The sequence below is a fragment of the Esox lucius genome, chromosome 24 (genome assembly GCF_011004845.1).
Source record: "Esox lucius isolate fEsoLuc1 chromosome 24, fEsoLuc1.pri, whole genome shotgun sequence".
In the NCBI taxonomy this organism is placed as follows: domain Eukaryota; kingdom Metazoa; phylum Chordata; class Actinopteri; order Esociformes; family Esocidae; genus Esox; species Esox lucius.
In genome coordinates, this window is record NC_047592.1 from 13,651,727 (window position 1) to 13,672,847 (window position 21,121).

A 21,121-nucleotide genomic window follows, 5' to 3' on the forward strand; every position below is an offset into this window, starting at 1 on the left:
AAATCTCACCCGAGACAAAACTGGTGTCAATGCACACATCCCAGCAGGCCGGTTAGAGGCTTTGTTGTGCTTAATTGTGTTCACAAGAGATTAGATAGACAATTCAAAGCTTTCAAAGAGGATTATAGTCAATATGATTTAGTCACAACCCTTTCTTTTGCTTTTCACCCCCGTTTCTTCACTTCAACCCTGTGTAGAGGAAGAAGGTGAAGCATCAGACAGGGACAGTCTTGGGAGGAAGAAACGAGGGCCCAAGAAGAAAAAGGAGACAAAAAAGAAGGAGAAGGAAGGAAAACTCCCCAAAGCAAAAAAACGGAAAAAGATTGTAAGCATCTCCAACATGACGGTACTCTGCTGTCTACCGCTGTACACGATGAAGGGATTGATCTTGATATCTGTGACATTACATATTGATTTAGCATCTCTCAACTTCTCCCATTATCTTCTACTTTCTCCCTTTCATCTCCCCATCTCACCATTCATCTCTTGGTCTTTCTATCCCTCTCTTTCCCTTTCTCTTGCTATACCTCTCTCTCACTGTCTCTTACTATCTCTATCTTTCTATTGCCCACCCTCCTCAACTTTCTGATTGTTCTGCCCGAACTGTTTTTCCCCTCTCAGGACAGTGATGTAGAGAGAGACTCAGAGAGAGAGAGAGACTATGGCGAGAACTCTGACAGCGCAGCCAGCGACTTCGCTGGGGAGAAAAAGAAGAAGAAGAAACACAAGGAGAAGAAAGAGAAGAAAACAAAAAAAAAGAAAAAAGACGATGGGGACAACACGCACGAGGAGACCACCAAGGTAGGAGGGAAACAAGTATTGTTGTTGGTTTACTCTTCTGGTTGTTATCGTCCGTTCGCTACTTGGTCTCACTCAGATTTCGTCAAAGTCTTCCAGCTCTGGCATTTGTTGTTTCTCCCTGGCAGCCAATAGAACAGAAGACGTCTGCCCAGCTGGCTAAGGACTGGGGCCTGGAGGATGTGGATCATACCTTCACTGAGGACGACTATCGCACACTAACCAACTACAAAGCCTTCAGTCAGTTCATGAGGTACCGTGTAGACGTGACCGACGGAGCTGACTTCATTTTGAGCTGAAAGCAGACAGGGTCGCTGGCATCCGAGTGTTTAGCCTCGAAACATGGAGCCAGGTGTATCCTTGAGACAGATGGTGTAGACATTGTGTCAAATGAGACAATTTACTGAGTTACCAACTGAGATTACCTTTATAATGATACTGATGGAGCTGCCTAATCTCCTCCACCCCCCCCCCCCCCCCCAAGGCCCATGATCGCTAAGAAGAACCCGAAGATCCCCATGTCCAAGATGATGACCATCCTGGGGGCCAAGTGGAGGGAGTTCAGCTCCAACAACCCCTTCAAGGGCTCCGGCGCTGCGGCCGTGGCCGCTGCGGCCGCAGCCGCCGCAATCGCCGTCGCCGAACAGGTCTCCGCAGCGACCCCGTCGCCGTCCCCGGAGCCGCCCCGGAAGCAGCCCCAGACCCCTCGGCCGGCGCCCCCGCCGGCCCCGCTCCGCAAAGCCAAGACCAAAGAGGGCAAAGGTTAGATGAAGACGACAGCGTGGGGGAATCGCTTCCAGTGCACATTGTTTCTCTGCCGCTGAATCGGAATGGAGTTGCTCCTAACCTTTCACCTCTCTTCCGGTTTTTCAGGCCCCGGTTACAAGAAGAGTCGCAGTAAGAGTCCTCGCGTTCTGGCTGAGAGGAAAAAGGCGGTAGCGGCCGCGGCAGCTAAAGCGAAAAAGATGGCCCCCATACGCATCAAACTGGGCGCCCTAGGCAACAAGAGGAAGAAGAGCAGCTCTGTGAGGATCACTTGGTTAGGGATCTGTAGATGTGTTGGGCTAGGACATGGTGTCACCTCTGACTGGGACGCTTTCCCTCTTTCTTTGCTCTCAGAGTGGTGAAGACGTCGACGAGGAGGATTCGGAACAGGAGGACTCCAGCGTCCACAGCTCTTCGGTCCGCTCGGACAGCTCCCCCCGCGTGAAAAAAAACAGGAGAGGACGGCCATCCAAGAAGAAGAAGAAAAGTAATTCTCCTTATGAGACACCTAATCATCTGTTCCATTCTGGTGTCTGCCTCTCTCCCCCTCTCTCTTTCTCACTCCATCTATCTCCCTCCATTTCCCCGCTCTGTCTCTCTCCACTCGCCTTTTCTCTCACTAAATGTCTATAGTCCCGTCACCCCTCTTGTCATCGCTGTTTTATCGTTCCTCGTCTCCCTAACGTCTGCCCGGTCTATGTGCCAGTGCTCGGCGAGGGTGAGGCGGAGGGTGACGGCTATGAAACGGACCACCAGGACTACTGTGAGGTGTGCCAGCAGGGCGGGGAGATCATCCTGTGTGACACCTGCCCCCGGGCCTACCACCTGGTGTGTCTGGAGCCTGAGCTAGAGAAGGCTCCCGAGGGCAAGTGGAGCTGCCCCCACTGTGTGAGTGCGGGACGTCCAAGTTGACAGCGCCGTCGTTGTGGTCCCTTTTAAAATGATGGAAAATGTGATCGGTGTTGAACACTGTCTAAACGTCACGACTCATATTGGAAATGTGTTAGTGCTCTTCTCCAAGTTCACTGGTCTTAGTACGCCCCTCTTCTCCTCTCGCCGCCCGTCCTGCAGGAGAAAGAGGGGATTCAGTGGGAAGCGAAGGATGACGACTTTGAGGAGTTTGAGGAAGACATCGAGGACCTGGTCGTACCGGAGGTGCCAGGAGTCGGGCTGCTGGTAGGGTTTGAGGAGGAAGACGACCACATGGAGTTCTGCCGGGTCTGTAAGGACGGAGGGGAACTATTATGCTGTGACACCTGCACCTCCTCCTATCACATCCACTGTCTGAACCCACCCCTGCCCGAGATCCCTAATGGGGAGTGGCTGTGCCCGCGCTGCACCGTAAGTCACACATGATCGTGTTTTTTTTTACCGGCAGTGTCACTGTGAAAGGTTCATTTTGTGTGGTGGAATTATTCAGTATTGTATTTTACTTCTTTTTTCTTTACCACTGTCACAGGAAATAAATCAGTACAATACAATAGCAAAATACATTCCTGTTCTTTGTCTCTTCCCCCAGTGTCCTCCAATCAAAGGCAGGGTACAGAAGATCCTTCACTGGCGGTGGGGTGAGCCCCCCCAGCCTGTACCCGTTCCCCCAGACCCCGATGCTCCCCCTGATGCCCCCCTGCCGCCTCCCATGAAAGGCAGGGCGGAGAGGGAGTTCTTCGTCAAGTTGGCCGGACAGTCCTACTGGCACTGCACATGGATTACTGAGCTACAGGTGAGGGAGAGGGAGGGAGGGAGACAGAGAGATGGAAGGGGAAATGAGGCAGGCTGAAAACAGAGTGAAACAGTTGGTGAAGAGGCTGATGTAATGATATGAAAAACTCTGAGATGCTTAGGATGTAAGCGTCTTCCCCTATTCTCTCTCTCCTTGTTGTCATCCCCGCCTGTTCTTTACATCCTCTCTCCTTTTTTTCCCCATCCCTTCATCCCTGACTTGTACAGCTGGAGATCTTCCACTCTGTGATGTTCCGCAACTACCAGAGGAAGACTGACATGGACGAGCCTCCCAGCCTGGACTACGGGTCGGGGGGTGAGGAGGACAGTACCAAGAGTGAGAAGAGGAGGCTTAAGGACCCGGACTATGCTGCCCTCGATGACAAGTTCTATAAATACGGCATCAAGCCTGAGTGGATGATGATCCACCGTATCATCCACCACAGGTACATGGATGAGGGTGTGGGCACTAATTCAGGTGGTTTTGCTGTGAGCATTTTAGACTAGTATCTTTTTCATTGTGTTGGTGTTTCCTAGTGTTGACAAGAAAGGGATATACCACTACCTGGTGAAGTGGAGAGACCTGGCCTATGATCAGTGCACGTGGGAGAGAGACGATCTAGAGATCCCAGAGTTTCCAATCCATAAGGCCAACTACTGGGCACACAGGTACTGTACTAATCTACTAGTTAACTGGCAGTCATGTTGGCTCCAAATACTAACATGTACTGTATTACTGTATAAGTGTACTGGCCATCATGTTGGCTCCAAATACTAACAAGTACTGTATTACTGTACTGGTCAACTGAAGTCCATGTTGGCCACAAATACCAACATGTACTGTGCTACTGTACTAGTTAACAGGCAATCATGTTGGCTCCAAATAGCAACATGTACTGTTCTAGTCTACTGGCCATCATGTTGGCTCCAAATACTAACATGTACTGTATTTCTGTACTGGTCAACTGGATTCCATGTTGGCTCCAAATACCAACATGTACTGTGCTACTGTACTAGTTAACAGGCAATCATGTTGGCTCCAAATACTAACATGTACTGTACTACTGTACAACTGGTATCCATGTACTAACATGTCCTATGTCTTGGTATTTTCTATCATGTTGTAAATGGATAAGGGGCACTGATTTGTTGATTGGTTGATTCAGGGATGAGGTGATGAAGGAGGCCCCCGACATGCCTAGGAGAATGAGGAGCATGAGGATGGAGGAGAACGAAGACCCCCACAGATCACCTGTGAATGACGTGAGTTGGGATTGGCTTCCTCTGATGGTATGCATATTTTTTATTTGCCACTGCCAATTGACGGCCAACCGATTGACCCTGCCCTCCTTCACTCCTCCAGCCCACCATTAAGTACGAGGAGCAGCCTGACTTTGTGACGGCGACGGGGGGTACACTCCACCTGTACCAGCTGGAAGGTCTCAATTGGCTGCGCTTCTCCTGGTCACAGGGCACCGACACGATTCTGGCAGACGAAATGGGGCTGGGCAAGACCATCCAGACCATCGTGTTCCTCTACTCACTCTTCAAAGAGGTAGGGCAATGAACTGTGGACCATGAACTCTGAACTCTGTGGACTATAAACTTTGTGGACTATGAACTTTGTGGACTATGCGCAATCTACAGCCGGATGTTATGTTGTTAGTACCTCATGCATTGCAAAGCAAAATCCCTTTTGAGGGTCAGTAAAGGGATAATGTAACTATTTATTTACATGGAATTTTATTTATAATCATTGACTCTTTTTGCATCCTGTTCTCTGTGGTAAAAATATATTCATTTTCTTCCCAATACCAAGGGCCACACAAGGGGCCCGTTCCTGGTTAGTGCCCCCCTCTCCACCATCATTAACTGGGAGAGGGAGTTTGAAATGTGGGCCCCCGATTTCTACGTGGTGACCTACACTGGGGACAAGGAGAGCAGGGCCATCATCAGGGAGAATGAGCTGACCTTCGACGACTCGGCTGGCAGGGGAGGGAAGAAGGCCTTTAAACTGAGGGTGAGAGAGAAGGGGAGGGAATGGGAGAGGAGGGTGGGGAGGGGGGCGCGGGGGCTTAGAAAAAAGAGAGGGGTGCAAGCTCAAATCTGTGCATCAATGTTATGATGACCTTCTCTCATCTCTGCAATTCAATTCAGTTCAATGGAATTTGTTGACATGGAACGTTAGGTTACTTACGTTGTCACAGTATACATAAATGATTCACAACAGTTGCTACACAAAGACTTATTATAACTAATGACAGTAGTACTGGAATATAATACTAAAATAATAGGGTGCCAGTGCTGAAATGATCAACAAGACAAAAAAAAAACCTCTGCCCCAGATTGTGGGAAGAGACCACATATTTATATGCCAAATATACACATTCATTTTTTTATTATATTGTTTCAAATTCATTGTAGTGACTGATCGTTTTAAGAAAGAAAGCTTCTCTTAGGTTCTTGGTGTTTGTCACATGTAATAGGCAACGTAGCTTGTTCTTCACGCCTCCCTGGGAGCAGAGTTGGCACCACTTGCCCTCTTTGGGCAACCAGATTTGCCTGTGATGGCCAGTCTTTATGGCCAGGTTGTGCTCGCTGAGTTTGTACACCGTCAATTTCTTTCTCAGTTTTCTATCAGTCACATTGGTCAGATAGCAGGGCCACTGTTTATTACCTGTTTGGAGCCAAATATTTTGAGATTTGGTCATGTTTTCCCAATAGTTAAAATAGATTCTTTTTTGTTTGGTTATAATCTGTTTGGACCAGATTGTCTGAGGTGGGTTGAAAGGGATGAGAGGACTTCCTCGGTAGTGTCAGTACTAACAGGACTTTTTTCCCCTCTATGTTCATTTCTTTGGATTTCAGGGCTTTATATTGGTAGGTCTAAGGGTTGCTTGTTTTTAGGTGGTTATGAAATTAGATTTATTTATTTATTTTGTATGATCAACATTGGCCTAATTCTGCCTAAATCTGGATGCAGTATATGAATCTGGATGCAGAATTCCTCTGCATTCAAGATTTCAATTGGATGTTTATCTCAGTGTATGCAGGTTTTGATTGGTTTAAGGACCCCACCCTTCACTTCCATTCAGGGCAGATCTCTGCATCTACTCTCCCGTCCTCCTCCACTGTCAACCATTCAACCATTACAAACTAGTCTTTCTTCCCTCTCACTCTTCCCCAGAGAGAAGCCCCTATAAAGTTCCATGTGCTGCTGACCTCCTATGAGCTGGTGACCATAGACCAGACCTCTCTCAAGTCCATAGACTGGGCCTGTCTGGTCGTGGACGAGGCCCACCGCCTCAAAAACAACCAATCAAAGGTAGGGATGTCTGTCGAATGCATGTGTCCTCACAGGATTTCCTCTTGAAAGACGAAAAATCACTGTCGATGAACGAATTAACGATTTTCCGTGTTATCTATTCCCGGTCAGTTCTTCAGGCGGTTAAATGACTACAAGATTGACCACAAGCTGCTGCTGACAGGGACTCCTCTACAGAACAACTTGGAAGAGCTTTTCCACCTGCTCAACTTCCTCACTCCTAACCGCTTCAAGTAAGTCCAGGCACACCCACAGGCAGCCCTACTGTCATATTCTGCCACTTATTGGTCTTGTCACCAGTCTGTGTAGATATTTTATCAATGACTGGGCAAAGATCAGATTAGGGCTGCCAGTGTGAACAGACCCATGGGAACACTTACATACATACCATGTGCTGAAGATGGGTTTACATGGGCAGCTCAATTATTTTGACCAATCAGATAAGCTGTAATAAGATCCAATGTGATTGGTCAGGAGATCAATTAGTGTAAAAAAGGATCAAAATGCGGCATCCCGTGCAAACACGGCTATACACATAGAACAATACAAACATAGAACCACTCACTCACAACACAGCATTCACATATGAAATATAATTATAATACTATCTCCCTTCCCCTGAGGTTCTTTCTCCCTCTCTCTCCTTCTTTTGTAGTAACCTGGAAGGTTTTCTTGAGGAGTTTGCAGACATCTCTAAGGAGGACCAGATCAAGAAGCTCCATGACCTTCTGGGGCCCCACATGCTCAGGAGACTGAAGGCCGACGTTTTTAAGAACATGCCGGCAAAAACGGAGCTCATCGTCCGGGTGGAACTCAGCCCCATGCAGAAGTAAGCAGGGGCGGAGGGATGAGGGGATTGGACTCGGACAGAGAGGAGGGGGGAAAGAGAGCATGAAGAAGGATAGGACAGGTTCATTATTCAAAACAGACACCGCAACCTCGTTGTCTATTGGTCTGTTTGAACAGGAAATACTACAAGTTGATTCTGACCAGGAACTTTGAGGCTCTGAACTCTAAAGGAGGAGGCAACCAGGTCTCTCTACTGAACATCATGATGGACCTGAAGAAGTGCTGCAACCATCCCTACCTCTTCCCTGTTGCCTCCATGGTAACACCAATGATAATCGAGTATTTTAACTTACAGAAAGATACCAATAGTATTACTATAAACCATGTGGGTTTTTTAAACAAACTTTCTTTGAATTACAGTGCAGTGACACCTTCTGGTTGGTTTGGTTCATTGATTTTCAGATTAATGTGCAGATTCACCATAGCTCATTTCTGCTCTGAAGCACAATGAGAAAGGGTTATGAAAATGGTTGAATGTAAATCAATTAAGCTAATTAGAAGATCAGATGCTCGTGTTTAGACAGCCTTTCAGCAGATGAGTTCAACTAAGACAGCCCTGTTTATTTTAATAGTATTTTTTACATCAACTGATATTTCTTTGGGGGGGGGGGGGGTATTAGGAAGCCCGTAAAACAGCTAGTGGAGCATACGAGGGCACGGACCTCACAAAGGCTTCTGGCAAACTGACCCTGTTGCAGAAGATGATGAGGAAACTAAAAGACCAAGGACATCGGGTGCTGGTCTTCTCCCAGGTACAACCTCCCAAAACACATCTCTCTCTTGCTCACTTTTAATTCCATTCAAAAGGCTTTGTTCATATTGGAACATGTTTACATTGCCATTGAATTCTCGTATTTCTCTCTCAATCCTTGTATTTTTCTCTCTCTCCACCTCACTTTATGCCTGGTAGATGACCAAGATGTTGGACCTGTTAGAGGACTTCCTGGACTTTGAGGGTTATAAGTACGAGAGGATTGACGGAGGAATCACAGGAGGTCTAAGACAGGAGGCAATAGACCGGTTTAATGGTGAGACAGACAGTCCGTCCACGTGAAACGGGCCTGTTCAGTTTCTTCTGGGTTTCGTTGTGTCCAAGTAATCTCATGTAATCCCCCTCTCTCTCAGCTCCTGGCGCTCCACAGTTTTGTTTTCTGCTCTCCACCAGAGCAGGGGGTCTGGGCATCAACTTGGCCACCGCAGACACAGTCATCATCTTCGACTCTGACTGGAACCCCCACAACGACATCCAGGTAGATACACAAGAGTCATTTACGAATTAATACCAAAATGAAGTTATACTAACATAAGAAAATACTAATACAGTGTACAGTATTAGTAGTATAATGTGATACTCATATAAAGTAATAATAATCAAAATGTCACATTAATATATAGTATTTGATAAAAACCTTGAATTGTTCTTCACTCCTTTCTTCGTTCATCCTTTTCCCGTCTCCCCCCTTTCCTGCCCCTCCTCCCATTCTTTCCTTCTGTCTCTCCTGCCGTAATCTGCCCCCCCCCCCCAGGCGTTTAGTCGTGCCCACCGCATTGGGCAGGCCAACAAGGTGATGATCTACCGCTTTGTGACCCGGGCCAGCGTGGAGGAGCGCATCACCCAGGTGGCCAAGAGGAAGATGATGCTGACCCACTTGGTGGTTCGGCCCGGTCTGGGCTCCAAGGCCGGCTCCATGTCCAAACAGGAGCTGGACGACATCCTGAAGTTCGGCACGGAGGAGCTGTTCAAGGACGAGATCGAATGTGAGATATGCTGTTAAGCTCCCGGACGGCCTGTTAGCGTGTAATAGATGTGATTGTGATTCATGGTCCTTATAAAGGGATTGAGGGGGATGGAAGAAACTCAGGGGCGTTGTGGGGGATTTCAGATGGAGAAATGCAAGGACAGGAATTGGACAGCCTTGCTTTCATATAGGATGAATGTTTAGATTTCAGAGATTTGTCAGATGGCTGTATCATAAGATGTTGGCCATATGTTTCATATTGTGCACACACATAGAGTTTTGTCTCATCCTCGTCTTTACTTCACCACTGTTTCCTGTTCTTCCAAAGTCCTCTCACCACCGCGTATGTCTGCTCTCTCATCCCTACGCTGTCCAGCGGGGGACAACAGGGATGACGAGGGCAGCGTCATCCACTACGACAGCTCGGCCATCGAGAGGCTGCTGGACCGGAGCCAGGACGCTACAGACGACACCGACATGCAGAATATGAACGAGTACCTGAGCTCCTTCAAAGTGGCCCGCTACATGGTCCGAGAGGAGGATAAGGTGAGAGAGGGAGGGCAACGAGGGAGAGGGAGAAGTGGCTGCTGGTCTCTGAGACATTTGTGTTTGTCTACATCTAAACACTGTATATTGAACTACACTAGAATGTCAAGACAGAATGCCTCGACACAGTAGATGCAGTCTGTTGTATGTATATTGGATACACACCACAAACCCCCAAAGTGCCTTATTCCAGTTATAAACCAGTTACCAACAAATTTAGAACCGGGATATGTCTTGTCATACCCCTGGTATATGTTCCGTTATACCACGGCTTTCAGCCAATCAGCTTTCAGGGTTTGACACAGTTTTTAGTTCAACTTTCTTTTCGTGTTCTGGTGTGTGTTTCCAGATTGAAGAGGTGGAGCGTGAGATAATTAAACAGGAGGAGTGTGTGGACCCAGAATACTGGGAGAAGCTGCTCCGGCATCACTATGAGCAACAGCAAGAGGACCTGGCCAGCAAACTAGGGAAAGGCAAGAGGAACCGCAAGCCTGTCAACTACAACGACGCCGCCCAGGAGGACCAAGGTAGGTGTCTATCCACCGTTTATCCCGGTTGTTGCCGGCTGCCGGACAACCGAAGAATTCTGGCAGAGTGTCACTCTGGCTGGGAGGGGGTGGGGCGGCGGCGTCAGCCGGGATTTCCTTGAATGGCCTCGCTACAGCAACTCCCTCTGACTCCCTCAAAAGCCAAAACCATCAGCCAAGTGAGAGCGTCTTCGCACGCTGGAACAGTTAGGCGCAGGGCGTGGGAGGAGATGCTGAATGACTCGGCCCAGAGGCATAGAAGGAATGCGCAATGTAATCTTCAGCTCTTCCGAGCTCGCTGAGAGTTGCTGTGACGAGGCAAGGTGATAGTTTCAATTGGATATCAGGACATCTGGGAGGTTAGAGGGGAGAAAATGGAGGGACGAACAAAAGGGAAGGCATATAAAACAGTAATTACATTTATCACATTGTGCATAGTCTATGTGCTATATTTAGGTAAGTATTGCTAAAACATGGATGAAACACTGTTAGCGATAGGCGCGTGGAGCCAGTAGGCCTAGCCTATTGACGGTACACCATGTGCTGTTTCAGAGTGGCATGCTGGTATTTCAGATAACCAGTCCGAGTACTCTGTTGGCTCCGAGGAGGAGGATGAAGACTTCGACGAGAGGCCAGAAGGTAGGACCTGAGGACACGAGTACAACAAGGCATGACACATTTGGAACCAAGCCTTCTCTATTGAATGGGGTCCTCATTGAATGTTATAAGACGGACGATCTTAGTCTTAATTCAAACACGCCATTAAACATACCATACCAGTGTCTTTAAAAAACTGATGATTTTACTCTCAGCTTAGTGGATAGATTTTGAGGACCCTTCTGAGATGTTATGTGTACTTTGGAATTATTCGTAACATCATTAAATATTGGTTGCCTCCCACTATGTAGGCTCCTCCTAAGCATCTGACTCCGCCCCCCTCCCCCTTCCCGTTCCTCCCTCCAGGTTCCCGTAGACAGTCCCGTCGCCAGATGAGGAACGAGAGGGACAAGCCGCTGCCCCCGCTGTTGGCCAGAGTGGGCGGCAACCTGGAGGTGAAACTCAGTGACCTATTGGCTATTCTTGGCGACTGTGTGTTCTTGAGAGCGTCCTTACGTTTTTATATATGTTCCCCTAGTCTCCTCATTAAGTCACCCCTCCTAGCCAGCCCCGCCTTTTTAGCTTTTGAACTGCGTATCGATGCGTTATGCAGGGGTTATGAACATGCTATGAACATGTTCTTGCTCATGCTCTTCCCCATCTAGGTTTTGGGCTTCAACACACGCCAGCGGAAGGCCTTCCTGAATGCGGTGATGCGTTGGGGTATGCCCGCCCAGGACGCCTTCTCCTGCCAGTGGCTGGTTAGAGACCTGAGGGGCAAGAGTGAGAAGGAGTTCAAGTGAGTGGAGATGCACTGAGACAGCCAGGGGTCCTTGTTGAGACATATAGACTGGAGATGGACTGAGACAGCCAGGGTTCCTTGTTGAGACATATAGACTGGAGATGGACTGAGACAGCCAGGGGTCGTCATTGAGTCATATAGACTGGAGATGGACTGAGACAGCCAGGGGTCCTCATTGAGTCATATAGACTGGAGATGGACTGAGACAGCCAGGGTTCCTTGTTGAGACATATAGACTGGAGATGGACTGAGACAGCCAGGGGTCCTCATTGAGTCATATAGACTGGAGATGGACTGAGACAGCCAGGGGTCCTCATTGAGTCATATAGACTGGAGATGGACTGAGACAGCCAGGGTTCCTTGTTGAGACATATAGACTGGAGATGGACTGAGACAGCCAGGGGTCCTCATTGAGTCATATAGACTGGAGATGGACTGAGACAGCCAGGGGTCCTCATTGAGTCATATAGACTGGAGATGGACTGAGACAGCCAGGGGTCCTCATTGAGTCATATAGACTGGAGATGGACTGAGACAGCCAGGGGTCCTCATTGAGTCATATAGACTGGAGATGGACTGAGACAGCCAGGGGTCATCATTGAGTCATATAGACTGGAGATGGACTGAGACAGTCAGGGGTCATCATTGAGTCATATAGACTGGAGATGGAGTCAACTATGGGGTGTCAGAGAGTCCAAAGTATGTTGTTGTGTCGTTTAGCAAAGCACTTAACCCTTATTGCTCCTGTAAGTCGTTCTGAATAAGACTGTTTGCTAAATTACTGTAAAATGTAAAATGCTACTAACATCTTGCTGTTGATCCATCTCTCTTTTCAATTTTTCTAAACATTTAGACAAAATGCCTTTTATCTCTACCTGCCCTCTCATGTTTTTATCACAATCACCCTCTCCTCTCTCTCTCTCTCTCTTCTTTCTCTCTCTCTCTCTCTTCTTTCTCTCTCTCTCTCTTCTTTCTCTCTCTCTCTCTCTCTTCTTTCTCTCTCTCTCACTCCTCAGAGCATATGTGTCTCTGTTCATGCGCCACCTGTGTGAGCCTGTGGCCGACGGTGCCGAGACGTTTGCCGACGGCGTGCCAAGGGAGGGTCTGTGCCGGCAGCCTGTCCTCACCCGCATCGGGGTCATGTCTCTGGTTAAGAAGAAGGTCAGGGCTCAGGGTGGATCCCAACGACCAGAAATGCTAAGCTAACATCTCAACCGAAAGCAATTATCTGCATTTTTTATAGCGTAGTTCAGTTTTCCATTTAAACCAGTTCAGCCAGAACGCAACAAAGCATATGGAAATATATTTTACATCCGACTACATTCCTTTCTACTCAGACTGTCCCAGGCCATATCTCTACTAACAGAAACTTACCAAGCAGTAGACACAGGGCCGATTCTATGCATAAGAGACGTCGGCGGTCGCTTAGTGCCCCTGACCGCTAGAGAGGCCAAATATTTTGCTTAGGGGCCCCCCAAAAGGCTACAGCCGTCAGCGACGTGATACACACATAGGTCTCATGTCTTCACAGGAAGAAGAGCGAGAATAGAAAAAGTACAGGACTTTGTTGCCCATGTGAACGATTGACAGCTGTTCTGTCCAATCACTCAACCCCCCCCAGGTCCAGGAGTTTGAGCACATCAATGGCCGCTGGAGTCTCCCAGAGCTGAAGCCTGAGATGAAACCTGAGATGAAGCCCGAGGCTGTGGTGAGACCCGAGGCCAGCATGTGCTCCTCCAGAGCCTCCTCCCCCGGTGGGACCCTGAAGACCGCCACGCCGACCTCTGACCCCAGCTGTACCTCCGACAACACCCCCTGCACCTCCAAACCAGGTGGGTCAACAGGCACACGCTGATATACATAGAGGGCACTTCAAGTCAATCTGGGATTCGTGTGTGTGTGTGTGTGTGTGTGTGTGTGTGTCTGGGGTGGGGGTGGGTGGGTAGGTGTTTATGTGGGTGTGTGACTGTGTGTGCAACACATTTGACTGTGAGCTGACCGTCTGTGTGTTGTGGCCAGCGACCCCGGCTCCCTCAGACAAACACGAGAAGAACGGGAGAGATGGAGAGAGGGACGAGAGAGAGAGGGAGGAGAGGAAGGTCTCTGAGCCTGAGAAAGAGGAGGAGGCGGAGGAGGGGACGGAGGGAGACAGCAATAAGATTGTAGACCCTGACGAGGTGAGACACCGGCTGTTATTTACTACAGACCTAACACATCCTCCAATCATTGTTTTTAAGATCTGCGATAACCATCAATGAACACTGCATGTGATGTCTCGTCCCCAGCCTCCGATCCCTGCCAAAGACGCTCCACCAGATTTATCACTGAGTACGAAAGCAGAGACGGAAGAGGGCGAGAAGAAAGAGGAGAGAAGAGGACCGAGAACCTCTGACAGCCCCGCGTCCACACAGGAACAGGAGCGGAATGGGGAAGACGACAAGAAGGAGAAAGAAATAACTAAGCCGGGGTCAGAGGTCAAAGATGAGGTACGAGGTCATGTAACGCTCTCACCTGGTGAGAAGGAGGATGAGGAGAAGGAGAAGAAGAGCCAGGGTGAAGAGGCCCCTGTCACCTCAGAAGGAATAGACAATAAGGAGAAGACGGGGAGCCAGACGTCCTCTGATGTGAAAAAAGGTGTGATCTGTCTCTCTGTACCTGTCTGTGTCTGTCTGTCTCTGTATCTGTACCTGTCTGTCTCTGTGTCTGTACCTGTCTGTCTCTGTGTCGGTACCTGTCTGTCTCTGTCTGTCCCCGTCTGTTAGTAATTTATGAACTGGTTAGTAGTATTCATACACTATAAGGTATATTTTAATGGACTTCACTGATCTGGAGGAACCTGCTTATGTTTCCACAGAGGAAACAAAGGCTGATGGGAAAGAACTGGCGAAAGAGGAGGTTGCCAAGGAGGTTGCTATAGACACCTTGCCGAAACCCCCCATTGTCCCTCCTGAGCGTCGGCGCTTCATGTTTAACATCGCTGATGGCGGTTTCACAGGTATTTATTGTTTTGACATTGCTGGAGTTCCTCACGCTTTGATGAAACTCTGTAAATATCACAGGTTCTAGATTGATTCAGCGTTATGTGGACGTCACTCTGGTGACATCCATAAAAGTCACTTAGTATCACCAGGCTGTTAAAAAAACACTGACCGGTTTCTGTTGATGTGCCACGCTAGATGGCACGTATTGTTACAACATGCCACTAATGTGAATACTAGTACTTTATGGGGGTGGAACGTGATCTAGCTGGTAGACCATCTGACCATCTGGGACAGTCATTTCTCCTGGGTCACTGCTGTAAAAGTACGTTTTCAGTCATCTTGCTTGTTAAATAAAATTCCCGTTGATGTTATATTGACCCGACCTTTCACCCTGCAGAGCTTCACACTCTGTGGCAAAACGAGGAGCGAGCAGCCATCTCCTCTGGGAAGATGAATGACATATGGCACCGGCGGCACGACTTCTGGCTGCTAGCGGGAATTGTGCTGTATCCTTGACAGCAGTTGCCAAGGAGTCTTTCTAATCATGTTTATCTATCGATCATGCTCCGGCAGTAGTTACGCATGACAAGTCACTTGTAACTTTTGTTTGCGGAGAAATATTGCATTGTATCTCCAGAACTTTTTACTGATAAGATCCAAATAGGACCCACTAGGAACCAATCAGTCTACTCTGTTTACAGAATTTTCTTTCACTGGAATAACTGCTGTAATTGGGTAATTTAGAGGTTAGGTTTGGGTAATGCAGAGATTGTGTTTGGGTAATGTAGATGATGTGTTTGGGTAATGTAGGTGTTGGGTTTGAGTAATGTTTTTATCAGTGTAATTGAGCTGAGCTGCATGACCCTTGACCCCTGTGTATCAGTCATGGATACGCACGGTGGCAGGACATCCAGAACGACCCTCAGTTTGCCATCGTTAATGAGCCCTTCAAGTCGCAGGCAAACAAGGGCAATTTCCTCGAGATGAAGAACAAGTTCCTGGCTCGGCGCTTTAAGGTAAGACACACAGGACTGCGTAGCTTAGCAGTGCAGCATGGTATATCATACGTAGCTTCCTGACCATGTGACCAAACTAGGACAAACATCACAGTGCATCTATCAAGGCATACTACCATACAGCTAGAGAAAGGATCTGCTTGAAGGATGTAAGAACCAGACTGTCTGATGGAGTGTTTGGTTGATGGACTTATCAGGGGGTGGTATATTGCTGACCGCTGCGTTTGTGAAATGGCACTCATCCTGTTTTTGACGGCCTCACATGTTTCGAGCCCTGACCTCAACATCCGCATTCTCACTCTCACTCCCTCACTCCCCCCTCACTCCCTCACTCTGAATGGACTAAAAGTTACGGGGTGGTATTTTTTTATGTCATATTCAATTGTTCCTCACCCTGAAGAAATTCTAAATTACCGCTGGCTGAAATAACATTGTTTTCTCTAGAATTTCTCCAGACACGTGATGTCTTTTTCCGACCCAGTCTTTTCTCCTTCTCCTAATGCAATCTATCGCTCTCTTTCTCTCTCTCTCTCTCTCTCCTCACTCTTCACATTTCTTCAAATGTTTCTCATTACAGTTTAGATTCAATGCAACTTTATGTCCCAGAAATACAGTACATACTTATACGTTATTTCCGAGACTTTGAAGGAGCACAGTGGCTTTAAGACGATCATTATGAAATGACCCCCCACAACCACCCCTCTCTTCAGTTATTGGAGCAGGCCCTGGTGATAGAAGAACAGCTGAGAAGGGCGGCGTACCTGAACATGACCCAGGACCCAGTCCACCCGGCAATGGCCCTGAACGCCCGCTTCGCTGAGGTGGAGTGTCTCGCCGAGTCCCACCAGCACCTCAGCAAGGAGTCCTTGGCCGGCAACAAGCCGGCGAACGCCGTGCTGCACAAGGGTGAGGAGGAAATATGCACGTAAACAAACATCAGGACGCTCACGCACGAATGCAGAACCTCCCCGTTTTATTTGTGTGCATGTCTGTTTATATCAGGGATGAAGACAAAGAGACACAGCTCCCAAAATATACCTCTTTAACATTCCTTGCCCCCGACTAAGTCGGTCCAGCTGGCCTGACAAAACGGCTGCTGCCAGAAGCTAGAATGTCACAATATCATCATCAGGATCGAATTACAATCTCACTTAAAAGGCTTGTTTGGTCAGAACATCTCCTCATCTGACTGCGGAAAAACCTGATGTCTTTGTATGGTTGATTTAAAAGGACAACACACACTTGGGGCATGTTAAAAATGCCTTTCCTTCTTCAATGTTCGAGGGTTTCTGAGTGATCAGAGGTCTGTAAATGTGTTTTATCCACATCATTTTTGTGGTTCTATTTTATAAAAAAAAAAAAAAGACAATAACTAGTGTTCATTATCGATGGTCTGGAGCGGGGGGGGGGGGGGGGGGGGGGGGGCAGGCAGTCTTTCGTTTCAGTCCGGCACCACCACTCCTGATTGTGCATGCTTGCTGGCCTACATTGTCTAACTGTCATGCTACTCAAACGGTAGATAGAAATCTGGTGCTTGATGGCTAGTATTAACCGAAGTGGCCTAGGGTGGTCTAGTGGTCTACACTGCTTACCGTGGCGCCCCGGAATGAGCAGGGTTTGAATCAAGGCCTTCATCTCCCCCACCACCAATGCATCCTGCCTCTCCAACACTGTTCCTGAGTCCTCCTTAAAAAAAAAAACGTTTCTTTGTTTCAAATATACAGTACTGTGCAAAAGTCTCACTGTCGAATTAAGGCCATTCATTTGGGTAGTAAATATTTTAATTTAAAAAATATATATAATATATATTAATACACTAATATAATATACAACCTTGTTTCCCCCAAAATTTGAACTCTGCGTAAAATGTAAATAAAACCCGAATGTAATGTGCAAATCATTTAATCCCTATATTATATATATATATATATATATATATTATATAGAAAATAGTCCAAAGACAACAAAGCTGTCTGAAATAACAACATTTGATGTTGTCTTTGTACTATTTTCTATATAATATAGGGTTTAAATGATTTGCACATCATTCCATTCTATTTTAATTTGCATTTTATACAGTGTCCCAAACCTTTTTGGAAATGGGGTATATTATAATTTTTTTTTGCAAATAAACACTTACTGTCCAAATAAATGACTTTAGTTTGACTTTCAGGTGCCCAAGACTTTAAACAGTACTGTTAAAATCAGTTAAAGTAAAGCAATTACAAATGTAGACAGTCTGAGAATTTTACATATTAGAAAACAAACAAGAAAGTCAAACAAGAGTAAAGACATTCAGAGGCTTGGATACTCCCAAGATAATCAGCTGTGGTTCTTTGTCTATTAGAGTCTAGGACCTCAGAAAGTATTACAAGTGAGTCTCTAGGACCTGGGAGAGGATCCCAGATGAGGGCAATGCTTTTACAGTAGGTGCATGTGACTGGTTAATGGAATAAGTTGGCCGAAATCTGTTGTGGTAATGTCAGTGACGTGATGAAATAAGTTGGCTGTTGTGTTGTGGTGATGTCAGTGACAGGTTCATGGAATAAGTTGGCTGTTTTGTTGTGCTAATGTCAGTCCTAAACCAGTTGGAGGAACTGCTAAGCGACATGAAAGCTGATGTGACACGGCTTCCTGCCACTCTGTCCCGGGTCCCACCCATCGCTGCCCGCCTTCAGATGTCTGAGAGAAGCATCCTCAGCCGGCTGGCCAGCAAGGGCACCGACACACACATCCCCCCGGTGAGTAGACTACACACACATCCCCCCGGTGAGTAGACTACACACACATCCCCCCTGTGGGTAGACTACACACACATCCCCCCGGTGAGTAGACTCACTACACACACATTCCCCCGGTGAGTAGACTACACACACATCCCCCCGGTGAGTAGACTACACACACATCCCCCCGGTGAGTAGACTACACACACATCCCCCCGGTGAGTAAACTCACTACACACATCCCACCGGTGAGTAGACTACACACACATCCCCCCGGTGAGTAGACTCACTACACACATCCCACCGGTGAGTAGACTACACACACATCCCCCCAGTGAGTAGACTACACACACATCCCCCCGGTGAGTAAACTCACTACACACATCCCCCCGGTGAGTAGACTACACACACATCCCCCGTGTGAGTAAACTCACTATATACATCCCCCGGTGAGTAAACTCACTACACACATCCCCCCTGTGAGTAAACTCACTACACACATCCCCTAGTGAGTAGACTCACTACACACACATCCCCCCTGTGAGTAAACTCACTACACACATCCCCCAGTGAGTAGACTCATTACACACACATACCCCCTGTGAGTCGACTCACCACACATATCCCCCCTGTGAGTAAACTCACTACACACACATCCCCCCAGTGAGTAGACTACACACACATCCCCCCGGTGAGTAAACTCACTACACACATCCCCCAGGTGAGTAGACTACACACACATCCCCTGTGTGAGTAAACTCACTACATACATCCCCCTGTGAGTAAACTCACTACACACATCCCCTAGTGAGTAGACTCACTACACACACATCCCCCCTGTGAGTAAACTCACTACACACATCCCCCAGTGAGTAGACTCACTACACACACATACCCCCTGTGAGTCGACTCACCACACACATCCCCCCTGTGAGTAAACTCACTACACACATATCCCCCCTGTGAGTAAACTCACTACACACATATCCCCCCTGTGAGTAAACTCACTACACACATCCCCCGTGTGAGTAAACTCACTACACACATCCCCCGGTGAGTAAACTCACTACACACATCCCCCGGTGAGAAAACTGACTACACACATCCCCCCTGTGAGTAGACTCACTACACACATCCCCCGTGTGAGTAAACTCACTACACACATCCCCCGGTGAGTAGACTCACTACACACACATCTCCCCAGTGAGTAGACTCACTAGACACACAGGAACATGCTCAACTACCCATGAACAGACAAACTCAACACACACACACAACTACCTATGAAGTGACACACACACAAATACGCCTATTCCTTTAGATTGTTATCGATCATCCCCCTCCCTTTACCTCCAGACCATCCCTCCTGGACCCTACGCCACCCCTCAGAATTTTGGGGCCCCATTCACCCCTGCGCCCCCGGGAGTTCTACCCATGGGAGGGGCAAACTACAGCCAGATGCCCCCTGGATCCTTCATATCAGGTCAGTGTCCAGCGGTGTAACACGCATTCACTGATAAGAGCTTTCCAAAACAACGGATGGAGGATTTGCAGATCTCATAAGTTAGAAGTGTATTGTGGCCTACCAAGTGGCACAGCAGTCCAAGCTACCCTTTTGAAGTGCCAAGCTGACCACCACAGTGTAGGTTTGAGCCTTGACTATGGTGTTAGGTAGTGTGGGATGGAAATAGGCCAGCATTGCCCAGGGAGGGGCAGGCATCGTCAGAAGGTATTTCATAGGTTTTCTGGTACATAAGAGGCTAACTGTGGTTATAACAGGAGGGAGGGTGGACTGTTGGGTGTTGACAAACATGACTTGCTGGTTGACTGGTTGGTTTGGAGAGAAAAACTGAATGGCTTGATGCGGATGCTTATGAGGAAGGATTGTTGCTATTGTCAAGTTCAGAAAAATGTGGGATTCAATGTGTTTAGACAGGGACACTGTTTTGACACAGGGTCACTGTGTTGAGACAGGGTCACTATGTTGACACAGAGTCACTGTGTTGAGACAGGGTCACTGTGTTGAGACAGGATCACTGTTTTGACACGGGGTCATTGTATTGAGACAGGGTCGCTGTGTTGAGACAGGGTCACTATGTTGACACAGAATCACTGTATTGAGACATGGTCATTGTTATGACACAGGTTCACTGTTTTGAGACAGGGTCACTGTGTTGAAACAGGGTCGTAGAAACAATTTTATATTACAAAAAAGTGGTTAATAAACAGAAATTCTGGGTGCCATGCTACACAACACCTAAATCATTAATTTACTTTCTGAGAAACTCAACAGATCACTACACACATTTTCCTTCAGTTCAAGCTTTTGAAGAAGAAATTCATGTTTTTGTTTGACTGTGTGATACATAGAGTATGTGTGCATGTGGGGACCTGAAATCCCCATAAAGATAGAAAAACTGTTTATGGATATGAATTCCCACAAGATGTTTTGGCAGGTTTCCAGTAGGGAGAATTCTATTTCCGGTTAGTTTTAGTGAAAAACTTACAAGTGGGCATAGTGTTGGAATTGGGTTAACTTTTAAGTTTAGGCATTAATGGTTAGGTTTTAGAGCTAGGTTACGTTAAAGACATTACTGGTTAGGTTTTTTGAGCTAGGTTAAGTTTAGACATAAAATCGGATTTCTGGGTTAGGTTTCAGGTCCACAGAAGGATAGAAAAAGAGTAATGTGTGGGTCTCTGTGAGTGTGTGTGTGTGTAGGTCTGCATGTCT

At 47.4% G+C, this 21,121-nt stretch overlaps 1 protein-coding gene across 6 annotated transcripts in view; it reads left to right on the forward strand.

The window, feature by feature from the left end:
• The window catches only part of chd3 (chromodomain helicase DNA binding protein 3), a 32,527-nt gene that overhangs the window by 2,169 nt on the left and 9,237 nt on the right, over window positions 1–21,121 (forward strand). For 2 of the 6 annotated variants that reach the window (XM_029117682.2, XM_029117686.2), the window contains exons 2-38: window positions 198–325; window positions 622–801; window positions 927–1,051; window positions 1,283–1,560; window positions 1,672–1,823; window positions 1,918–2,050; window positions 2,270–2,451; window positions 2,635–2,904; window positions 3,083–3,286; window positions 3,514–3,731; window positions 3,823–3,954; window positions 4,452–4,548; window positions 4,649–4,840; window positions 5,105–5,305; window positions 6,473–6,610; window positions 6,722–6,843; window positions 7,266–7,439; window positions 7,577–7,718; window positions 8,080–8,211; window positions 8,370–8,487; window positions 8,585–8,709; window positions 8,986–9,217; window positions 9,527–9,744; window positions 10,094–10,271; window positions 10,824–10,910; window positions 11,235–11,323; window positions 11,534–11,667; window positions 12,687–12,831; window positions 13,292–13,502; window positions 13,690–13,847; window positions 13,956–14,304; window positions 14,525–14,665; window positions 15,049–15,157; window positions 15,535–15,667; window positions 16,378–16,573; window positions 18,245–18,408; window positions 19,747–19,873. In XM_029117682.2, coding sequence (XP_028973515.2) covers window positions 198–325; window positions 622–801; window positions 927–1,051; window positions 1,283–1,560; window positions 1,672–1,823; window positions 1,918–2,050; window positions 2,270–2,451; window positions 2,635–2,904; window positions 3,083–3,286; window positions 3,514–3,731; window positions 3,823–3,954; window positions 4,452–4,548; window positions 4,649–4,840; window positions 5,105–5,305; window positions 6,473–6,610; window positions 6,722–6,843; window positions 7,266–7,439; window positions 7,577–7,718; window positions 8,080–8,211; window positions 8,370–8,487; window positions 8,585–8,709; window positions 8,986–9,217; window positions 9,527–9,744; window positions 10,094–10,271; window positions 10,824–10,910; window positions 11,235–11,323; window positions 11,534–11,667; window positions 12,687–12,831; window positions 13,292–13,502; window positions 13,690–13,847; window positions 13,956–14,304; window positions 14,525–14,665; window positions 15,049–15,157; window positions 15,535–15,667; window positions 16,378–16,573; window positions 18,245–18,408; window positions 19,747–19,873 — 6,114 coding nt within the window. The remainder of the gene's footprint in view (window positions 1–197; window positions 326–621; window positions 802–926; window positions 1,052–1,282; window positions 1,561–1,671; window positions 1,824–1,917; window positions 2,051–2,269; window positions 2,452–2,634; window positions 2,905–3,082; window positions 3,287–3,513; window positions 3,732–3,822; window positions 3,955–4,451; window positions 4,549–4,648; window positions 4,841–5,104; window positions 5,306–6,472; window positions 6,611–6,721; window positions 6,844–7,265; window positions 7,440–7,576; window positions 7,719–8,079; window positions 8,212–8,369; window positions 8,488–8,584; window positions 8,710–8,985; window positions 9,218–9,526; window positions 9,745–10,093; window positions 10,272–10,823; window positions 10,911–11,234; window positions 11,324–11,533; window positions 11,668–12,686; window positions 12,832–13,291; window positions 13,503–13,689; window positions 13,848–13,955; window positions 14,305–14,524; window positions 14,666–15,048; window positions 15,158–15,534; window positions 15,668–16,377; window positions 16,574–18,244; window positions 18,409–19,746; window positions 19,874–21,121) is intronic. The other 4 variants (XM_029117685.2, XM_029117687.2, XM_029117683.2 and 1 more) reach the window with 3 other exon arrangements.